At 45.1% G+C, this 14,291-nt stretch overlaps 1 protein-coding gene across 1 annotated transcript in view; it reads left to right on the top strand.

Annotated features, from left to right (window-relative positions):
* Nucleotides 1-14,291, top strand: part of POMT1 (protein O-mannosyltransferase 1) — a gene marked incomplete in the record, with an annotated part of 442,385 nt that overhangs the window by 140,387 nt on the left and 287,707 nt on the right. Inside the window, 2 exon segments of the mRNA XM_053695732.1 lie at nt 11,422-11,519; nt 11,905-12,018. Coding sequence (XP_053551707.1) covers nt 11,422-11,519; nt 11,905-12,018 — 212 coding nt within the window.

The raw sequence follows: 14,291 nt of genomic DNA, 5'->3' as shown, positions 1-14,291 counted from the left end.
TGGTACAGCTATTTCTGCTACTAATACCTCTTCCAATGCAACCAAGTATTTGACTGGCCTTACTGGCTGCACTGCTGCATTGTGTACCAAATTTTAAATCGTCTAAAATAATAATTGCTAAGTCCCTTTCTTCTTTAGTTACTGTCAGTAATGTACCATTGACTATAATTGGCCTTAGGGTTTTTGGATCCTATATGCATAATTTTCTTCCTAATGGGAAAGAGTCCACAGCCTCATTCATTACTTGTGGGAAATAAGAACCTGGCCACCAGAGGAGGCAAAGACACACCAGCCAAAGGCTCAAATACTCCTCCCACTCCCCTTATCCCCCAGTCATTCTTTGTCTTTCGTCCCAGGAGGTTGGCAGAGAAGTGTCAGAAGCTTTATTTTTTAAAGAAAGTACTTTTATTAATTTTTACATAAAGTGCGTCTCTCATGGAGGGTAGTACTCTTCGCAATGGGACAGGAGTTTTAAGTAGTCCTGTTAGTCTCTCAGTGAGGGCCTGGGCGAATGTTAGAGTCCGGAGATGCAGTGGGAGTTCTCTCTGCAACACCATCCCGACTCGTATTAACAGCTCCTCTAGCACTTGGCGTTGCCGATCCTTCGCTTCGCTACCTGCTGTCTTCTCTCAAGTCCATGACGGAGGCGACGCTACTATCAGTCACATAAGGTGGTTCACCTTATGACCGGGCGTTGTTATACTGGGTTTTTAAGCTTCCGCATTCATGACTGTGTGGCGATAAGGACTTTCTGCTTCGTTTGGATCTGGTCATAGGAGGTGGCGAGTGCCCCAGCCATTGTGGGTGTCAGGTGCTGTTCATTTTTTTTATATAGTCCTATTTTTCTCTTTGGTTTTAGCCATGGAGGATTCTGAAGCCAAAGTCGTTTCTGATTTCGATTCTTCCTCTTGTGAGGAAGGTGCTTCGGCCCCACTGACGCATGTTTATCAGTCCTGTCTCTTGTGCCTTCTTAGAGCGCCTGGTTCCTCGGGCTCGGGGAACCAGGGGCCTATTGAGCCATCAGTTCCTCAAACAGCGGATTCCCAACAGCACCCTTCCTCTACATTTGTGGGTAACCCTAATGTTAATTCTCCCTCTGCACAGAGTGGTTTGTTTCCCGTGGAGATGGCGGGTCATTTCCGCTTCAATATATTAATGGCTCTGGTTCGCCTGCAGGACCCAGAGGTTTCTGCGCGGTTGTGTTCTTGCCCGACTATCCCAGGTGTCCAGACTACGGGTGGCTCTATTCAGTTTCCTCCGGGGGTGAATATTCCTCCATGTTTCACCTTTCATTATCGGATCCCGCTGCTGCGTGTTCTACTCCGTCGTCTTTTTGACTTATTGGGTGACCCTCTCCTCTATCAGTTGGGGAATGTGTCCTCGAATGATGCTTCGAGCTAGACTATTGGGGATGTTGATCGTCTCCTGTCGGTCGCTCGTGTCCTTTCCCAGTGTTTTTTTGGCGGATGCCTTCGGGCTGCCTTATTTTCTCTCATCCGGTTAGGATATTTTTTTATTTGATTATTCCTTCGGGAATTTCTGGGATGGACTTGTTTTTTATTACTTCCTTGGGAGTTGTTCACAGACTGTTGGGTCCGGAGTTTGTGTGCACTTTGTTGAGTTGTCAGTGACGCATGTTGCGCCTGACGGGTCTGGCGGGACCTTGAGTGTTTTGTTTTATTGTTATATTGTTTGTTATCACAAACTACACTATACATCTATATCCGGACCTTCGGTTCCACATACCGGGAGAGATTGGGCGTGCCTCTCTATTCCCGCTGCGTCGTTTCTGGCTCTCCTTTCAGGGGAGTGTGGCCCTTTCCGTTCGGTTTTTCGGGCCTTTGGGTGGTTTAGACTCCTAGGATCTCTGGACCTCGTTTCTTTCCGCTTTTAATGGATCCTCTTCATGGATTAGCGGTGGAGCGCTTGATTGGTGTGTGAGACATAACGGGATCATGCCTGCATGCTCTGTGAGCTGGCAGCAGTGCTGTGGGGTGGCTTGCCTGTGACTGGCCACGCGTGGGCCTGGTTCGCCTCTTCGCTGCTGGAGGTCTCTTCTTGCTGGATCCCGGTTTTATTGGGGTCGCCTTGTTTCGTTTCAGTTCTGGTTCTGTTTTTTTCCAGAATTGTATCCACCCTCTTAGGGTCGGGCGCCGTCGTGAGACTCTAGTTTCTGAATGTTTCGGAGTTTAGCTCTGTGTCGTGGGTTCTATCGCCTTGAAATCGGTTCTGCATTTTTTCGCGGTCCTTTCTTAAGGTTTTGCTAGAGTTCCCATTTTTTCAGGTTCCTTCCTCGGGTGAGGAGTGTCTGACCAGAATTTTGGTCAGGGTCCTCTTCTTCAGGCCTATTTGTGGATCTGGGATAGGGCTGGGGTTCCGGGTGGTGTTGGTTAAGCTCTGTCTATGCTTGTCCCGGTTTTTCCCTCCGGTATTCGGGTTGCGTCTTGAAGGGGTTCTTCCTTTTTCTCTCTTTAGAGAGTCTGGTCCCCTTCTTATGGCTGTTCGGGGCCTTTGTTTTCTGTGAAGTAATATGTTCTGGACTTCTTTCGGGTTCAGTTCTGGTGTTCTGACTTTGCGTCAGCATTCCTGTGTAGTGCCTTGGTAAGGGTCACTTTGTCCTCATATCTTCCACAATGGTGTCTGTTGTGTGGCCCCGAGATTGCTACCTCGGGTAGTCTCTGCTCCTTTTGGGTCTGGCTCGTTTTGGGTTCATTTTGACTCCTGTGTCGAGTTTTGTGTCCAGGGGCAAGGTTTCCTTTGTCCTCCATCTTCCCTTGGGGGACCTTTGTCTCCCTGGGGGTGTGTTCCTGTTTGTTCATGGTTCAGGGATGGTGATGCCCTTGGGAATGGGCTTCTGGGTTCGGTGTTCCTCTGGTTCTGGTGTGACTCTGCCCGTGTCTCTGGTCATACTCTTTAGTGGTGGCTGGTGGTGTTTCCTCCCTCTCGTTCAAGGGGGGGGGGGGGGGACTCTGTCCCTAGACTTTTCACTGTCATGACAGGTTGGTCTTTCAGTGTGTGGGCGGTCCTCGTTGCGGCGGGTCTGCGGTAGTTGAGGACGTCCCTGGTTATCTCAGGATCCTAAGCTGTGGTTTTGGTTATCTTTTGACTTTTCAGCTGCCTTCTGTGTGTTTTGGATGCAGCGGGTCCCTGTTGAGGTGCTATCTCGGGGGGGGGGGGGGAGGGTTGGATTCTCTGAATTTTCTTTCCATTGAGGGGTGTTTTGTCTAGGAACTTGGTGTTTGCTGGTTCCTTTTTTCCATAGCTGCGGTGTTCTCGTAGGGAGGCGCCTAGGTCTCTGTCGGTTTGAGGTGAACTCCTTGGTTCCCTCCAGCTGGGGTGCTGGACAAGGGTTTTTTTTTCCCCTTTATCTGCGGATGCACTATGGTGTGCTACTCAGTCGTCTGTGCGGTTTTCTGTTTCTCAAGTTTCTCTTTCGGTTTCCGACTTGGTCGCGTTTGACTGATGCCCTTTTTTCTGGCATCTAGTGAGGCTTTCTGGAGTCTTGCAAGCTAGTTTGACCTGTCTTTTGGAAGACAGGGTTCTGGTTATTTATCCCTCTACCTTGCTTTTTCCTTTGGGGAGTTGTCTGTTAGGGTTCCCTTATGGGGGGGCATGTGTATGGGATCTGCCTTTGGGCGATAGTGCGCTTTGAGTCCTGTTGGCTCAGTGGTTTTGCATGTGGTTTTTACCCAGGCTTGGGACTGTTGTTTGTGTCCTTGGGGCCCTTTTTTCTTCATGTTTTTGATCCCTGCTTTTTGGATGAAGCAGGACTTTTTTATTTATGGGATGTGGTTCAGTCCTGGTGCCCTCAGATTCCACAACACTTCTTACCCTCCCGTTTTTGGCATTCAGTGTCCTCTTTGGCTTGGGTATAATTTTCCCACAAGTAATGAATGCGGCTGTAAACTCTTTCCCAGTAGGAAGAAAACCATAAATTATGCTTACCTGATAATTTCAATTCTTCTGTGGGAAAGAGTCCACAGCCCCCGCCTGTTTCTTGAGGCGTTTTTCGTGTATAGTCTTCTGGCACCCTTTCACCTTGATATTTCTGCCACTGGTCCTTGTTCCTCTGCAGAATGACTGGGGGATAGGGGGAGTTGGAGGAGTATTTGAGCCTTTGGCTGGTGTGTCTTTGCCTCCTCCTGGTGGCCAGGTTCTTATTTCCCACAAGTAATGAATGCGGCTGTGGACTCTTTCCCACGGAAGAAAATTATATTATCAGGTAAGCATAATTCATGTTTTTGCTCTTGGTAATATTAAATTTCAGATCCCATTTATTTGATCAGTCCTCTAGTTTTCTAATATCACAGTGTCAGGGTGCCAGGAATCAGACTGAGACGAGAAGTGCAAAAATAATTAAACCTTTATTAATAGCAAAAAATAATAAAAAGTCCACAAGTCAAATAACAAGCCAGGTGTCAAAGCCAGAGCTGGTAGTCAGACGAGCCGAGTCAGGAACCAGGAGGGATGTCAGACAGCCAAGTAATACACAGGAACAGGAACTCACAAACAGGTCTGAGACAACGCAAGGGCAAAGCATACTGAACAGAGGCCCTTTAAATAATAAGTGATGACATCACAATTCTGAGACTGCAACCTGTCTCACACGGATGATGTACAACAGTCTGGCCATAAGAGGGCGTGCAGGAAATGAGCAGCATCACACACTCTGCACCAGATTTAGCAAGAAAATGTAAGAAAAATGGCTGCCTCAGCACATGGCAAGCAAAGCAGGAAAAAAACCCTGACAGTACTCTCCGCTCAACAACCCCTCCCCCGCGGGAGGACAAAAGACTTATTGGGGAAATGGGCATGGAAGGCACGGAGGAGGGCTGGAGCATGAACATCAGAGGAGGGAACCCATGAACGCTCCTCAGGACCGTAGCCCCTCCAGTGAACCAAATACTGTATGCGGCCCCTGGACATACGAGAGTCAATAATGCTGCTGACCTCATATTCTTCATGGTTGTCAACAGAGATAGGAAAGGCACGCCAACATCTGGAGACAAACTGACTACCCCGGTCCGAGACTATCACCTTGGGTAACCCATTTAAACGGAAGACCTCCCGGGCAAAAATTGAAGCAAGCTCCTGAGCAGTAGGCAGCTTCTTCAAGTGAATGCAATGTGACATTTTAGAAAAATGGTCAACCATCATTAGGATAACAGTATTGCCATTGCAAACAGGGAGCTCGACAATGAAGTTCATGGAAAGGTGGGTCCAAGGATGCTTGCCATTAGCAATAGGTTGAAGAAGACCCATAGGAAGATGTCGAGGAGTCTTATTCTGTGCACAAACTGAGCAGGAGGCAACATATGCAGCAACATCAGAACGAAGACCTGGCCACCAGAATTGTCGAGTGACAGACCAAATAATTTGGTTCTTGCCAGGGTGACCTGCGGCTTTAGGATAGTGGTAAGTGTGCAAAAATGTAGTTTGAAGATTCTCAGGAACAAAGCACTTACCACTAGGTTTCTCAGGAGGTGCATTTGTTTGTGCAGCCAGGATCTCCTCCCCCAAGGGAGAAGTCAAATTAGTACGTATGGTAGCCAAAAAATGATCAGGAGGTATAACTGGAGTAGGTACAGACTCCTCCATGGACAGACGTGAAAATTGTCGAGAGAGGACATCAGTCCTAACATTCTTATTACTAGGCAGGTAGGAGACCACATAATTAAACTGAGACAAAAATAACGCCCATCTGGCCTGTCGGGGTGACAAACGTTTTGCTTCAAATAGATAAGTTAAATTCTTGTGGTCATTAAGAATGAGCACTGGTACGCTAGTACCCTCGAGAAGATGCCTCCATTCCTTGAATGCCAAAATTATGGCCAGTAATTCCCTGTCGCCAATTTCATAATTGCACTCCGCTGGAGACAATTTCATAGAGAAGAAACCGCACGGATGCAAGGAACCGTCAGGCATAGGACGTTGAGACAAGAGGGCACCTACTCCAGCTCAGACGCATTGACCTCAAGAACGAAAGGCAGGACAGGGTTAGGATGAGCCAGTACTGGACCAGCAGCAAAGGCAGTAGGTGACCAATGAAGTGGATCATTCTCTTTACGGGTCATGTCTGTGATAGGTTTTACAAGGAAGAAAAGTTTTTAATAAACTTTCTATAGTAATTGGCGAAGCCCAAAAAACGTTGAATAAAGCGAAGACCAACTGGGCGAGGCCACTGCAGAACTTCAGACAACTTGTCAGGATCCATGGAGAACCCTTCAACGGAGATCACATAACCTAAGAAGGTTACTTGAGTCTGATGGAATTCATATTTCTCGAGTTTACAAAACAGGCCATTCTCACGTTGTCTCTGAAGTACCCGTGTGACATCAGAACGATGAGCCTCAAGTGTGGGTGAGTGTATGAGGATGTCGTCTAAGTACACCACAACACACTGTTGCAACATATCTCGTAGGACATCATTAATAAATTCCTGAAAAACAGCAGGAGCATTACATAGGCCAAAGGGCATTACAAGATATTCATAATGCCCGCTTCTGGTGTTAAATGCTGTTTTCCATTTGTGGCCCTCCTTAATCCTAGCGAGATTGTACGCTCCCCTCAAATCAAGTTTAGAAAAGACCGTAGCTACCTTGAGGCAGTCAAAGAGTTCCGTAATGAGCGGAATAGGGTAAGCATTCTTAATGGTAAGACGATTAAGACCCCTATAATCGATGCATGGTCTTAACTCACCACCCTTTTTCTTCACAAAGAAGAAGTCAGCCGCTGCAGGTAAACCCGGCCCCGAGGAGGAATGGCTCCGGGTTGCAGGTCTATGGCACAATCGGAAAACCGGTGAGAAGGCAACGTACAGGCACGAACCTTGTCAAAAACGTCTAGGAACTCTCAGTACTCCTCTGGCAATTGAGATACCGAAGATGTGCACAAGACTTTGACTGGTTTCCAAAGACAAGTGGAAATACATTGCGGAGCCTGCGCCAGTCGAGACTGGGATTGTGCTTTTGGAGCCAGGGATAACCCAGAACAACCGGAAAATGTGGAGAGTTGATCACCTGGTACTGGAGGGTTTCAAAATAGAGAGCCCCAACAGCCATGGATAACGGAGCGGTTTCATGAGTAACGAGTGCTGGCTGAAGGGGCCTGCCATCAATGGTCTCAATAGCAAGCGGAACGGACCGAGGCAATACAGGAATGGAGTGCTTTGATACAAAAGCACTGTCAATTAAATAGCCCACAGCACCAGAGTCGACCAGAGGTTTCTCCTTTAGCGGTTCCGGGGACGAGGATAAAACCATCCAAGGTCTGCCCCTGACAGGACCTTAGGTGCGAGTGTTTACCGGCCGTGTAGGACAAGACTTTAAAAGGTGACCCTGTAACCCACAATAGAGGCAGATCCCCCTCCCTCCTCCTAAAGGCCCTCTCTGCCACGGAGAGATGTGTGAATCCCAACTGCATCAGCTCAGCAGTACCTGGTGACTCGGGACCAGGAGGAGGGAGGCATGGGTGGGAACGAACATGTAGGTGACAACGGAACCGGAGGCTTCCGCAAGTGCTCCTTAAAAGAGGGCCTCTCTCTGAGTCTGATGTCAGTTAGGATAAAAAAAAGACACCAATGCCTCGAGATCCTCTGGTAAATCTCTGGCAGCAACTTCGTCTTTAATCGCATCAGAGAGCCCATGAAAGAAGGCGGCAACAAGGGCTTCATTGTTCCAACCTACCTCTGCGGCAAGCGTACGGAACTCAATGGCATACTGAGCAACAGATCTCGTACCTTGCTGAATGGACATGAGTCGTTTAGCAGCAGAGGAGGAGCGAGCCGGAACATCAAATACCCTTCGAAAGGAGGCCACAAATTCAGGGTAATTTGAAATCACAGGTTTATTAGTCTCCCACAAGGGATTAGCTTAGGCAAGATCTGTGTCAGAGAGTAACAAGATGAGAAATCCCACCTTAGCTCTGTCAGAGGGAAACGCCTGAGGTAACATCTCAAAGTAAATGCCAACCTGGTTCAAAAACCCTCTGCACTGAATAGGATCGCCTCCATATCGCTGAGGTAGAGGTGCAGAACTGGACATGCTCCTGGTACCAGGAGGGACATCAGACAGCCAAGTATTACACAGGAACAGGAACTCAAAAAATGGTCTGAGACAAAGCAAGGGCAAAGCATACTGAACAGAGGCCCTTTAAATAATAAGTTATGACATCACAATTCTGAGACTGCAACCTGTCTCACACAGATGATGTACAACAGTCTGGCCATAAGAGGGCATGCAGGAAATGAGCAGCATCACACACTCTGCACCAGATTTAGCAAGAAAAGGTAAGCAAAATGGCTGCCAGCAGCACATGGCAAACAAAGCAGGAAAAAAACCCTGACAGTACCCTTCGCTCAACTACCCCTCCCCCGCGGGAGGACAAAAGATTTATTGGGGAAACGGGCAAAGAAGGCACGGAGGAGGGTTGGAGCATGAACATCAGAGGAGGGAACCCACTCTCCTCAGGACCGTAGCCCCTCCAGTGAACTAAATACTGTACGCGGCCCCTGGACATGCGAGAGTCAATAATGCTGCTGACCTCATATTCTTCATGGTTGTCAACAGAGATAGGAAAGAAACGCCAAAATCTAGAGACAAACTAGCTACCCCAGTGCGAGACTATCACCTTGGGTGTAACCCATGTAAACGGAAGACCTCCCGGGCAAAAATTGAAGCAAGCTCAATAGGTTGAAGAAGACCCACAGGAAGACGTCGAGGAGTCTTATTCTGTGCACAAACTGAGCAGGAGGCAACATACGCAGCAACATCAGAACGAGGACCTGGCCACCAGAATTGTCGAGTGACATTTGTTTCTTGCCCGGGTGACCTGCGCCTTTAGGATAGTGGTAAGTGTGCAAAAATTTAGTTTGAAGATTCTCAGGAACAAAGCACTTACCACTAGGTTTCTCAGGAGGTGCATTGGTTTGTGCTGCCAGGATTTCCTCCCCCAAGGGAGAAGTCAAATTAGTACGTATGGTAGCCAAAAAATGATTAGTAGGTATAACTGGAGTAGGTACAGACTCCCCCTTGGACAGAGGTGAAAATTGTCGAGAGAGGACATCAGTCCTAACATTCTTACTACCAGGCAGGTAGGAGACCACATAATTAAACCGAGACAAAAATAACGCCCATCTGGCCTGTCGGGGCGACAAACGTTTTGCTTCAAATAGATAAGTTAAATTCTTGTGGTCAGTAAGAATAAGCACTGGTACGCTAGTACCCTCGAGAAGATGCCTCCATTCCTTGAGTGCCAAAATTACTTATACAGCCTGATGTAATACAGCATACAGACTGTAGTTACACTGCCTGATGTAATACAGCCTGATGTAATACCACATACAGGCTGTAGTTATACGGCCTGATGTAATACCACACACAAACTGTAGTTATACGGCCTGATATACTACCACATACAGACTATAGTTATACGGCCTGATGTAATACCACATACAGACTGTAGTTATACGGCCTCATGTAATACCACATACAGACTGTAGTTATACGGCCTGATGTAATACCACATACAGACTGTAGTTATACGGCCTGATGTAATACCACATACAGACTGTAGTTATACGGCCTGATGTAATACCACGTACAGACTGTAGTTATACTTCCTCATGTAATACCACGTACAGACTGTAGTTATATGGCCTGATGTAATACCACATACAGACTGTAGTTATACGGCCTCATGTAATACCACGTACAGACTGTAGTTATACGGCCTGATGTAATACCACATACAGACTGTAGTTATACGGCCTGATGTAATACCACATACAGACTGTAGTTATACAGTCTCATGTAATACCACATACAGACTGTAGTTATATAGCCTAATGTAATACCAAGTACAGACTGTAGTTACACAGCCTGATGTAATACCACATACAGACTGTAGTTATACTGCCTGATGTAATACCACATACAGACTGTAGTTATATGGCCTGATGTAATACCACGTACAGACTGTAGTTATACGGCCTGATGTAATACCACGTACAGACTGTAGTTATACAGCCTCATGTAATACCACATACAGACTGTAGTTATACGGCCTGATGTAATACTACATACAGACTGTAGTTATACGGCCTCATGTAATACCATGTACAGACTGTAGTTATACGGCCTCATGTAATACCACATACAGACTGTAGTTATACGGCCTGATGTAATACCACATACAGACTGTAGTTATACTGCCTGATGTAATACCACATACAGACTGTAGTTATACTGCCTGATGTAATACCACATACAGACTGTAGTTATACGGCCTCATGTAATACCATGTACAGACTGTAGTTATACAGCCTGATGTAATACCACATACAGACTGTAGTTATACTGCCTGATGTAATACCACATACAGACTGTAGTTATACTGCCTGATGTAATACAACATACAGACTGTAGTTATACGGCCTGATGTAATACAACATACAGACTGTAGTTATACTGCCTGATGTAATACCACATACAGACTGTAGTTGTACTGCCTGATGTAATACCACATACAGACTGTAGTTATACTGCCTGATGTAATACCACGTACAGACTGTAGTTATACTGCCTGATGTAATACCACATACAGACTGTAGTTATACAGTCTCATGTAATACCACATACAGACTGTAGTTATACGGCCTCATGTAATACCATATACAGACTGTAGTTATACGGCCTGATGTAATACCACATACAGACTGTAGTTATACGGCCTGCAGTAATCCCATGTGCAGACTGTAGTTATACGGCCTCATGTAATACCACATACAGACTGTAGTTATACGGCCTGATGTAATACCACGTACAGACTGTAGTTATACTGCCTGATGTAATACCATATACAGACTGTAGTTATACGGCCTGATGTAATACCACATACAGACTGTAGTTATACTGCCTGATGTAATACCACGTACAGACTGTAGTTATACTGCCTGATGTAATACCACGTACAGACTGTAGTTATACGGCCTGCAGTAATCCCATGTGCAGACTGTAGTTATACGGCCTCATGTAATACCACGTACAGACTGTAGTTATATGGCCTGATGTAATACCACATACAGACTGTAGTTATACGGCCTGATGTAATACCACGTACAGACTGTAGTTATACCGCCTGATGTAATACCACATACAGACTGTAGTTATACAGTCTCATGTAATACCATATACAGACTGTAGTTATAGGGCCTGACGTAATCCTTATAAGGCTATATTTAATCCCATGTAAAGTGCATACACTGCAGTACACAGATAATTCCTCTTTACTTGCAAGAATTATTGTACTTGTGGTTTTGTGACAGTGTCCTGTCTAAATGGCCTTCCGTCGCTGTCTGTCTGTAATAAGGTGCAGGTGTCTCTGGCTATTGCTACTCATCACCTTTTCTGTTCCTCTCTGCAGGTCAGGAGCAGATGGAGCGGGAGCAGGAATTCAGCTCTCCCTCCCCGATTGATGTGGGCAGGAATCTCAGCTTCCTGGCACGATTTTGGGAGTTGCAGGTATATTGTATACTGCATGTTTTCTAGACTAAATGGCGGTCCAGTTTACTGTGTCATTTTTAGAATAGCATCTGCTTTTCCTATCAGGTGCATGCTACTGTACAGCTGACCCATGTGATATGTGGGCAGAACCAACAGTAAATGATGGATATTGTCTCAAGGAGGATTGGAGATTAATGATGGATTGAAATATATACAATAATATATATATATATAGCTCTAGGGAATACAGCTGTTCTTTGTATTTTCTCTTTGATATAAAATACATTATATGAGCACTGTCACATCTGCATGTGTATGAAGAGGATAATATTAAACACTACAAATGTTGACGTGATGCCAGGGGAGGGTGTGGTACTGAGCTGTCCTTGTCTACTTCCTGTAGTGGAAGATGCTCACCTTGAGGAACGAGAACACTGAGCACAAATACAGCTCGTCCCCTCTTGACTGGATAACACTGGACACGAGCATTGCGTATTGGCTTCACCCCAAGAGTACGGTTAGTGACTTTTTGGTAACCTTAATACTGGGCTACAGCCCTCAAGTGAGGTGCAAGAAACCAGATGATACCAGGAAGTCAGTTCAGCAGTTAAAGATACAACAAATAGGGGGCAGACTTGGTGCTTGTCTAAAATATTTGTCAATAAAATGTAGGATTACAGTTTTTACATGTAGTGATTACATGTGTAGCGCTGTTTCACATAAGATATCTGGAGGTAATTGTACTTGAGTGAAATTTATATAGCGACTATACAATCATCTGTGTTCAGAGTAAAGTTTATTCACTGAAGAGCAAATTGTCATATTGGCAAGTAAATTGTGTTTGAAGTTAAACCGATGCAACTCACTAATACAACGGTCTATCAGCAAGTCTGTCACTGTGTTTGCTTTGATACATTTGTACAGAGAGAAAAGACACCTGAAATAATCCTTTTCAGTTCCAAATAAATAGTGAAACTTAAAGGAATAGTATAGTTAAATGTAACCTTTCATGATTCAGATAGAGCAGCAATTTTAATTTTTTTTCTCCTATTATCAATTTCTCCAACATAGGTGTGTCCGGTCCACGGCGTCATCCTTACTTGTGGGATATTCTCTTCCCCAACAGGAAATGGCAAAGAGCCCAGCAAAGCTGGTCACATGATCCCTCCTAGGCTCCGCCTACCCCAGTCATTCTCTTTGCCGTTGTACAGGCAACATCTCCACGGAGATGGCTTAGAGTTTTTTAGTGTTTAACTGTAGTTTTTCATTATTCAATCAAGAGTTTGTTATTTTCAAATAGTGCTGGTACGTACTATTTACTCAGAAACAGAAAAGAGATGAAGAATTCTGTTTGTATGAGGAAAATGATTTTAGCAACCGTAACTAAAATCCATGGCTGTTCCACACAGGACTGTTGAGAGCAATTAACTTCAGTTGGGGGAACAGTGTGCAGTCTCTTACTGCTTGAGGTATGACACATTCTAACAAGACGATGTAATGCTGGAAGCTGTCATTTTCCCTATGGGATCCGGTAAGCCATGTTTATTACGATTGTAAATAAGGGCTTCACAAGGGCTTATTTAAACTGTAGACTTTTTCTGGGCTAAATCGATTGATTATTAACACATATTTAGCCTTGAGGAATCATTTTATCTGGGTATTTTGATATAATAATATCGGCAGGCACTGTTTTAGACACCTTATTCTTTAGGGGCTTTCCCAAAGCATAGGCAGAGTCTCATTTTCGCGCCGGTGTTGCGCACTTGTTTTTGAGAGGCATGGCATGCAGTCGCATGTGAGAGGAGCTCTGATACTTATAAAAGACTTCTGAAGGCGTCATTTGGTATCGTATTCCCCTTTGGGTTTGGTTGGGTCTCAGCAAAGCAGATACCAGGGACTGTAAAGGGGTTTAAAGCTTAAAACGGCTCCGGTTCCGTTATTTTAAGGGTTAAAGCTTCTAAAATTGGTGTGCAATATTTTCAAAGCTTTAAGACGCTGTGGTGAAAATTTGGTGAATTTTGAACAATTCCTTCATGTTTTTTCGCAATTGCAGTAATAAAGTGTGTTCAGTTTAAAATTAAAGTGACAGTAACGGTTTTATTTTAAAACGTTTTTTGTACTTTCTGATCAAGTTTATGCCTGTTTAACATGTCTGAACTACCAGATAGACTGTGTTCTGAATGTGGGGAAGCCAGAATTCCTATTCATTTAAATAAATGTGATTTATGTGATAATGACAATGATGCCCAAGATGATTCCTCAAGTGAGGGGAGTAAGCATGGTACTGCATCATTCCCTCCTTCGTCTACACGAGTCTTGCCCACTCAGGAGGCCCCTAGTACATCTAGCGCGCCAATACTCCTTACTATGCAACAATTAACGGCTGTAATGGATAATTCTGTCAAAAACATTTTAGCCAAAATGAACCCTTGTCAGCGTAAGCGTGGCTGCTCTGTTTTAGTTACTGAAGAGCATGACGACGCTGATATTAATATCTCTGAAGGGCCCCTAACCCAATCTGAGGGGGCCAGGGAGGTTTTGTCTGAGGGAGAAATTACTGATTTAGGGAACATTTCTCAGCAGGCTGAATCTGATGTGATTACATTTAAATTTAAATTGGAACATCTCCGCATTTTGCTTAAGGAGGTATTATCCACTCTGGATGATTGTGAAAATTTAGTCATCCCAGAGAAACTATGTAAAATGGACAGGTTCCTAGAGGTGCCGGGGCTCCCAGAAGCTTTTCCTATACCCAAGCGGGTGGCGGACATTGTTAATAAAGAATGGGAA

The sequence above is a fragment of the Bombina bombina genome, chromosome 12 (genome assembly GCF_027579735.1).
Source record: "Bombina bombina isolate aBomBom1 chromosome 12, aBomBom1.pri, whole genome shotgun sequence".
NCBI classification, from domain to species: domain Eukaryota; kingdom Metazoa; phylum Chordata; class Amphibia; order Anura; family Bombinatoridae; genus Bombina; species Bombina bombina.
Note: the sequence above shows the minus strand (reverse complement) of the source record. Positions and strands in the feature narration are given on the sequence as shown.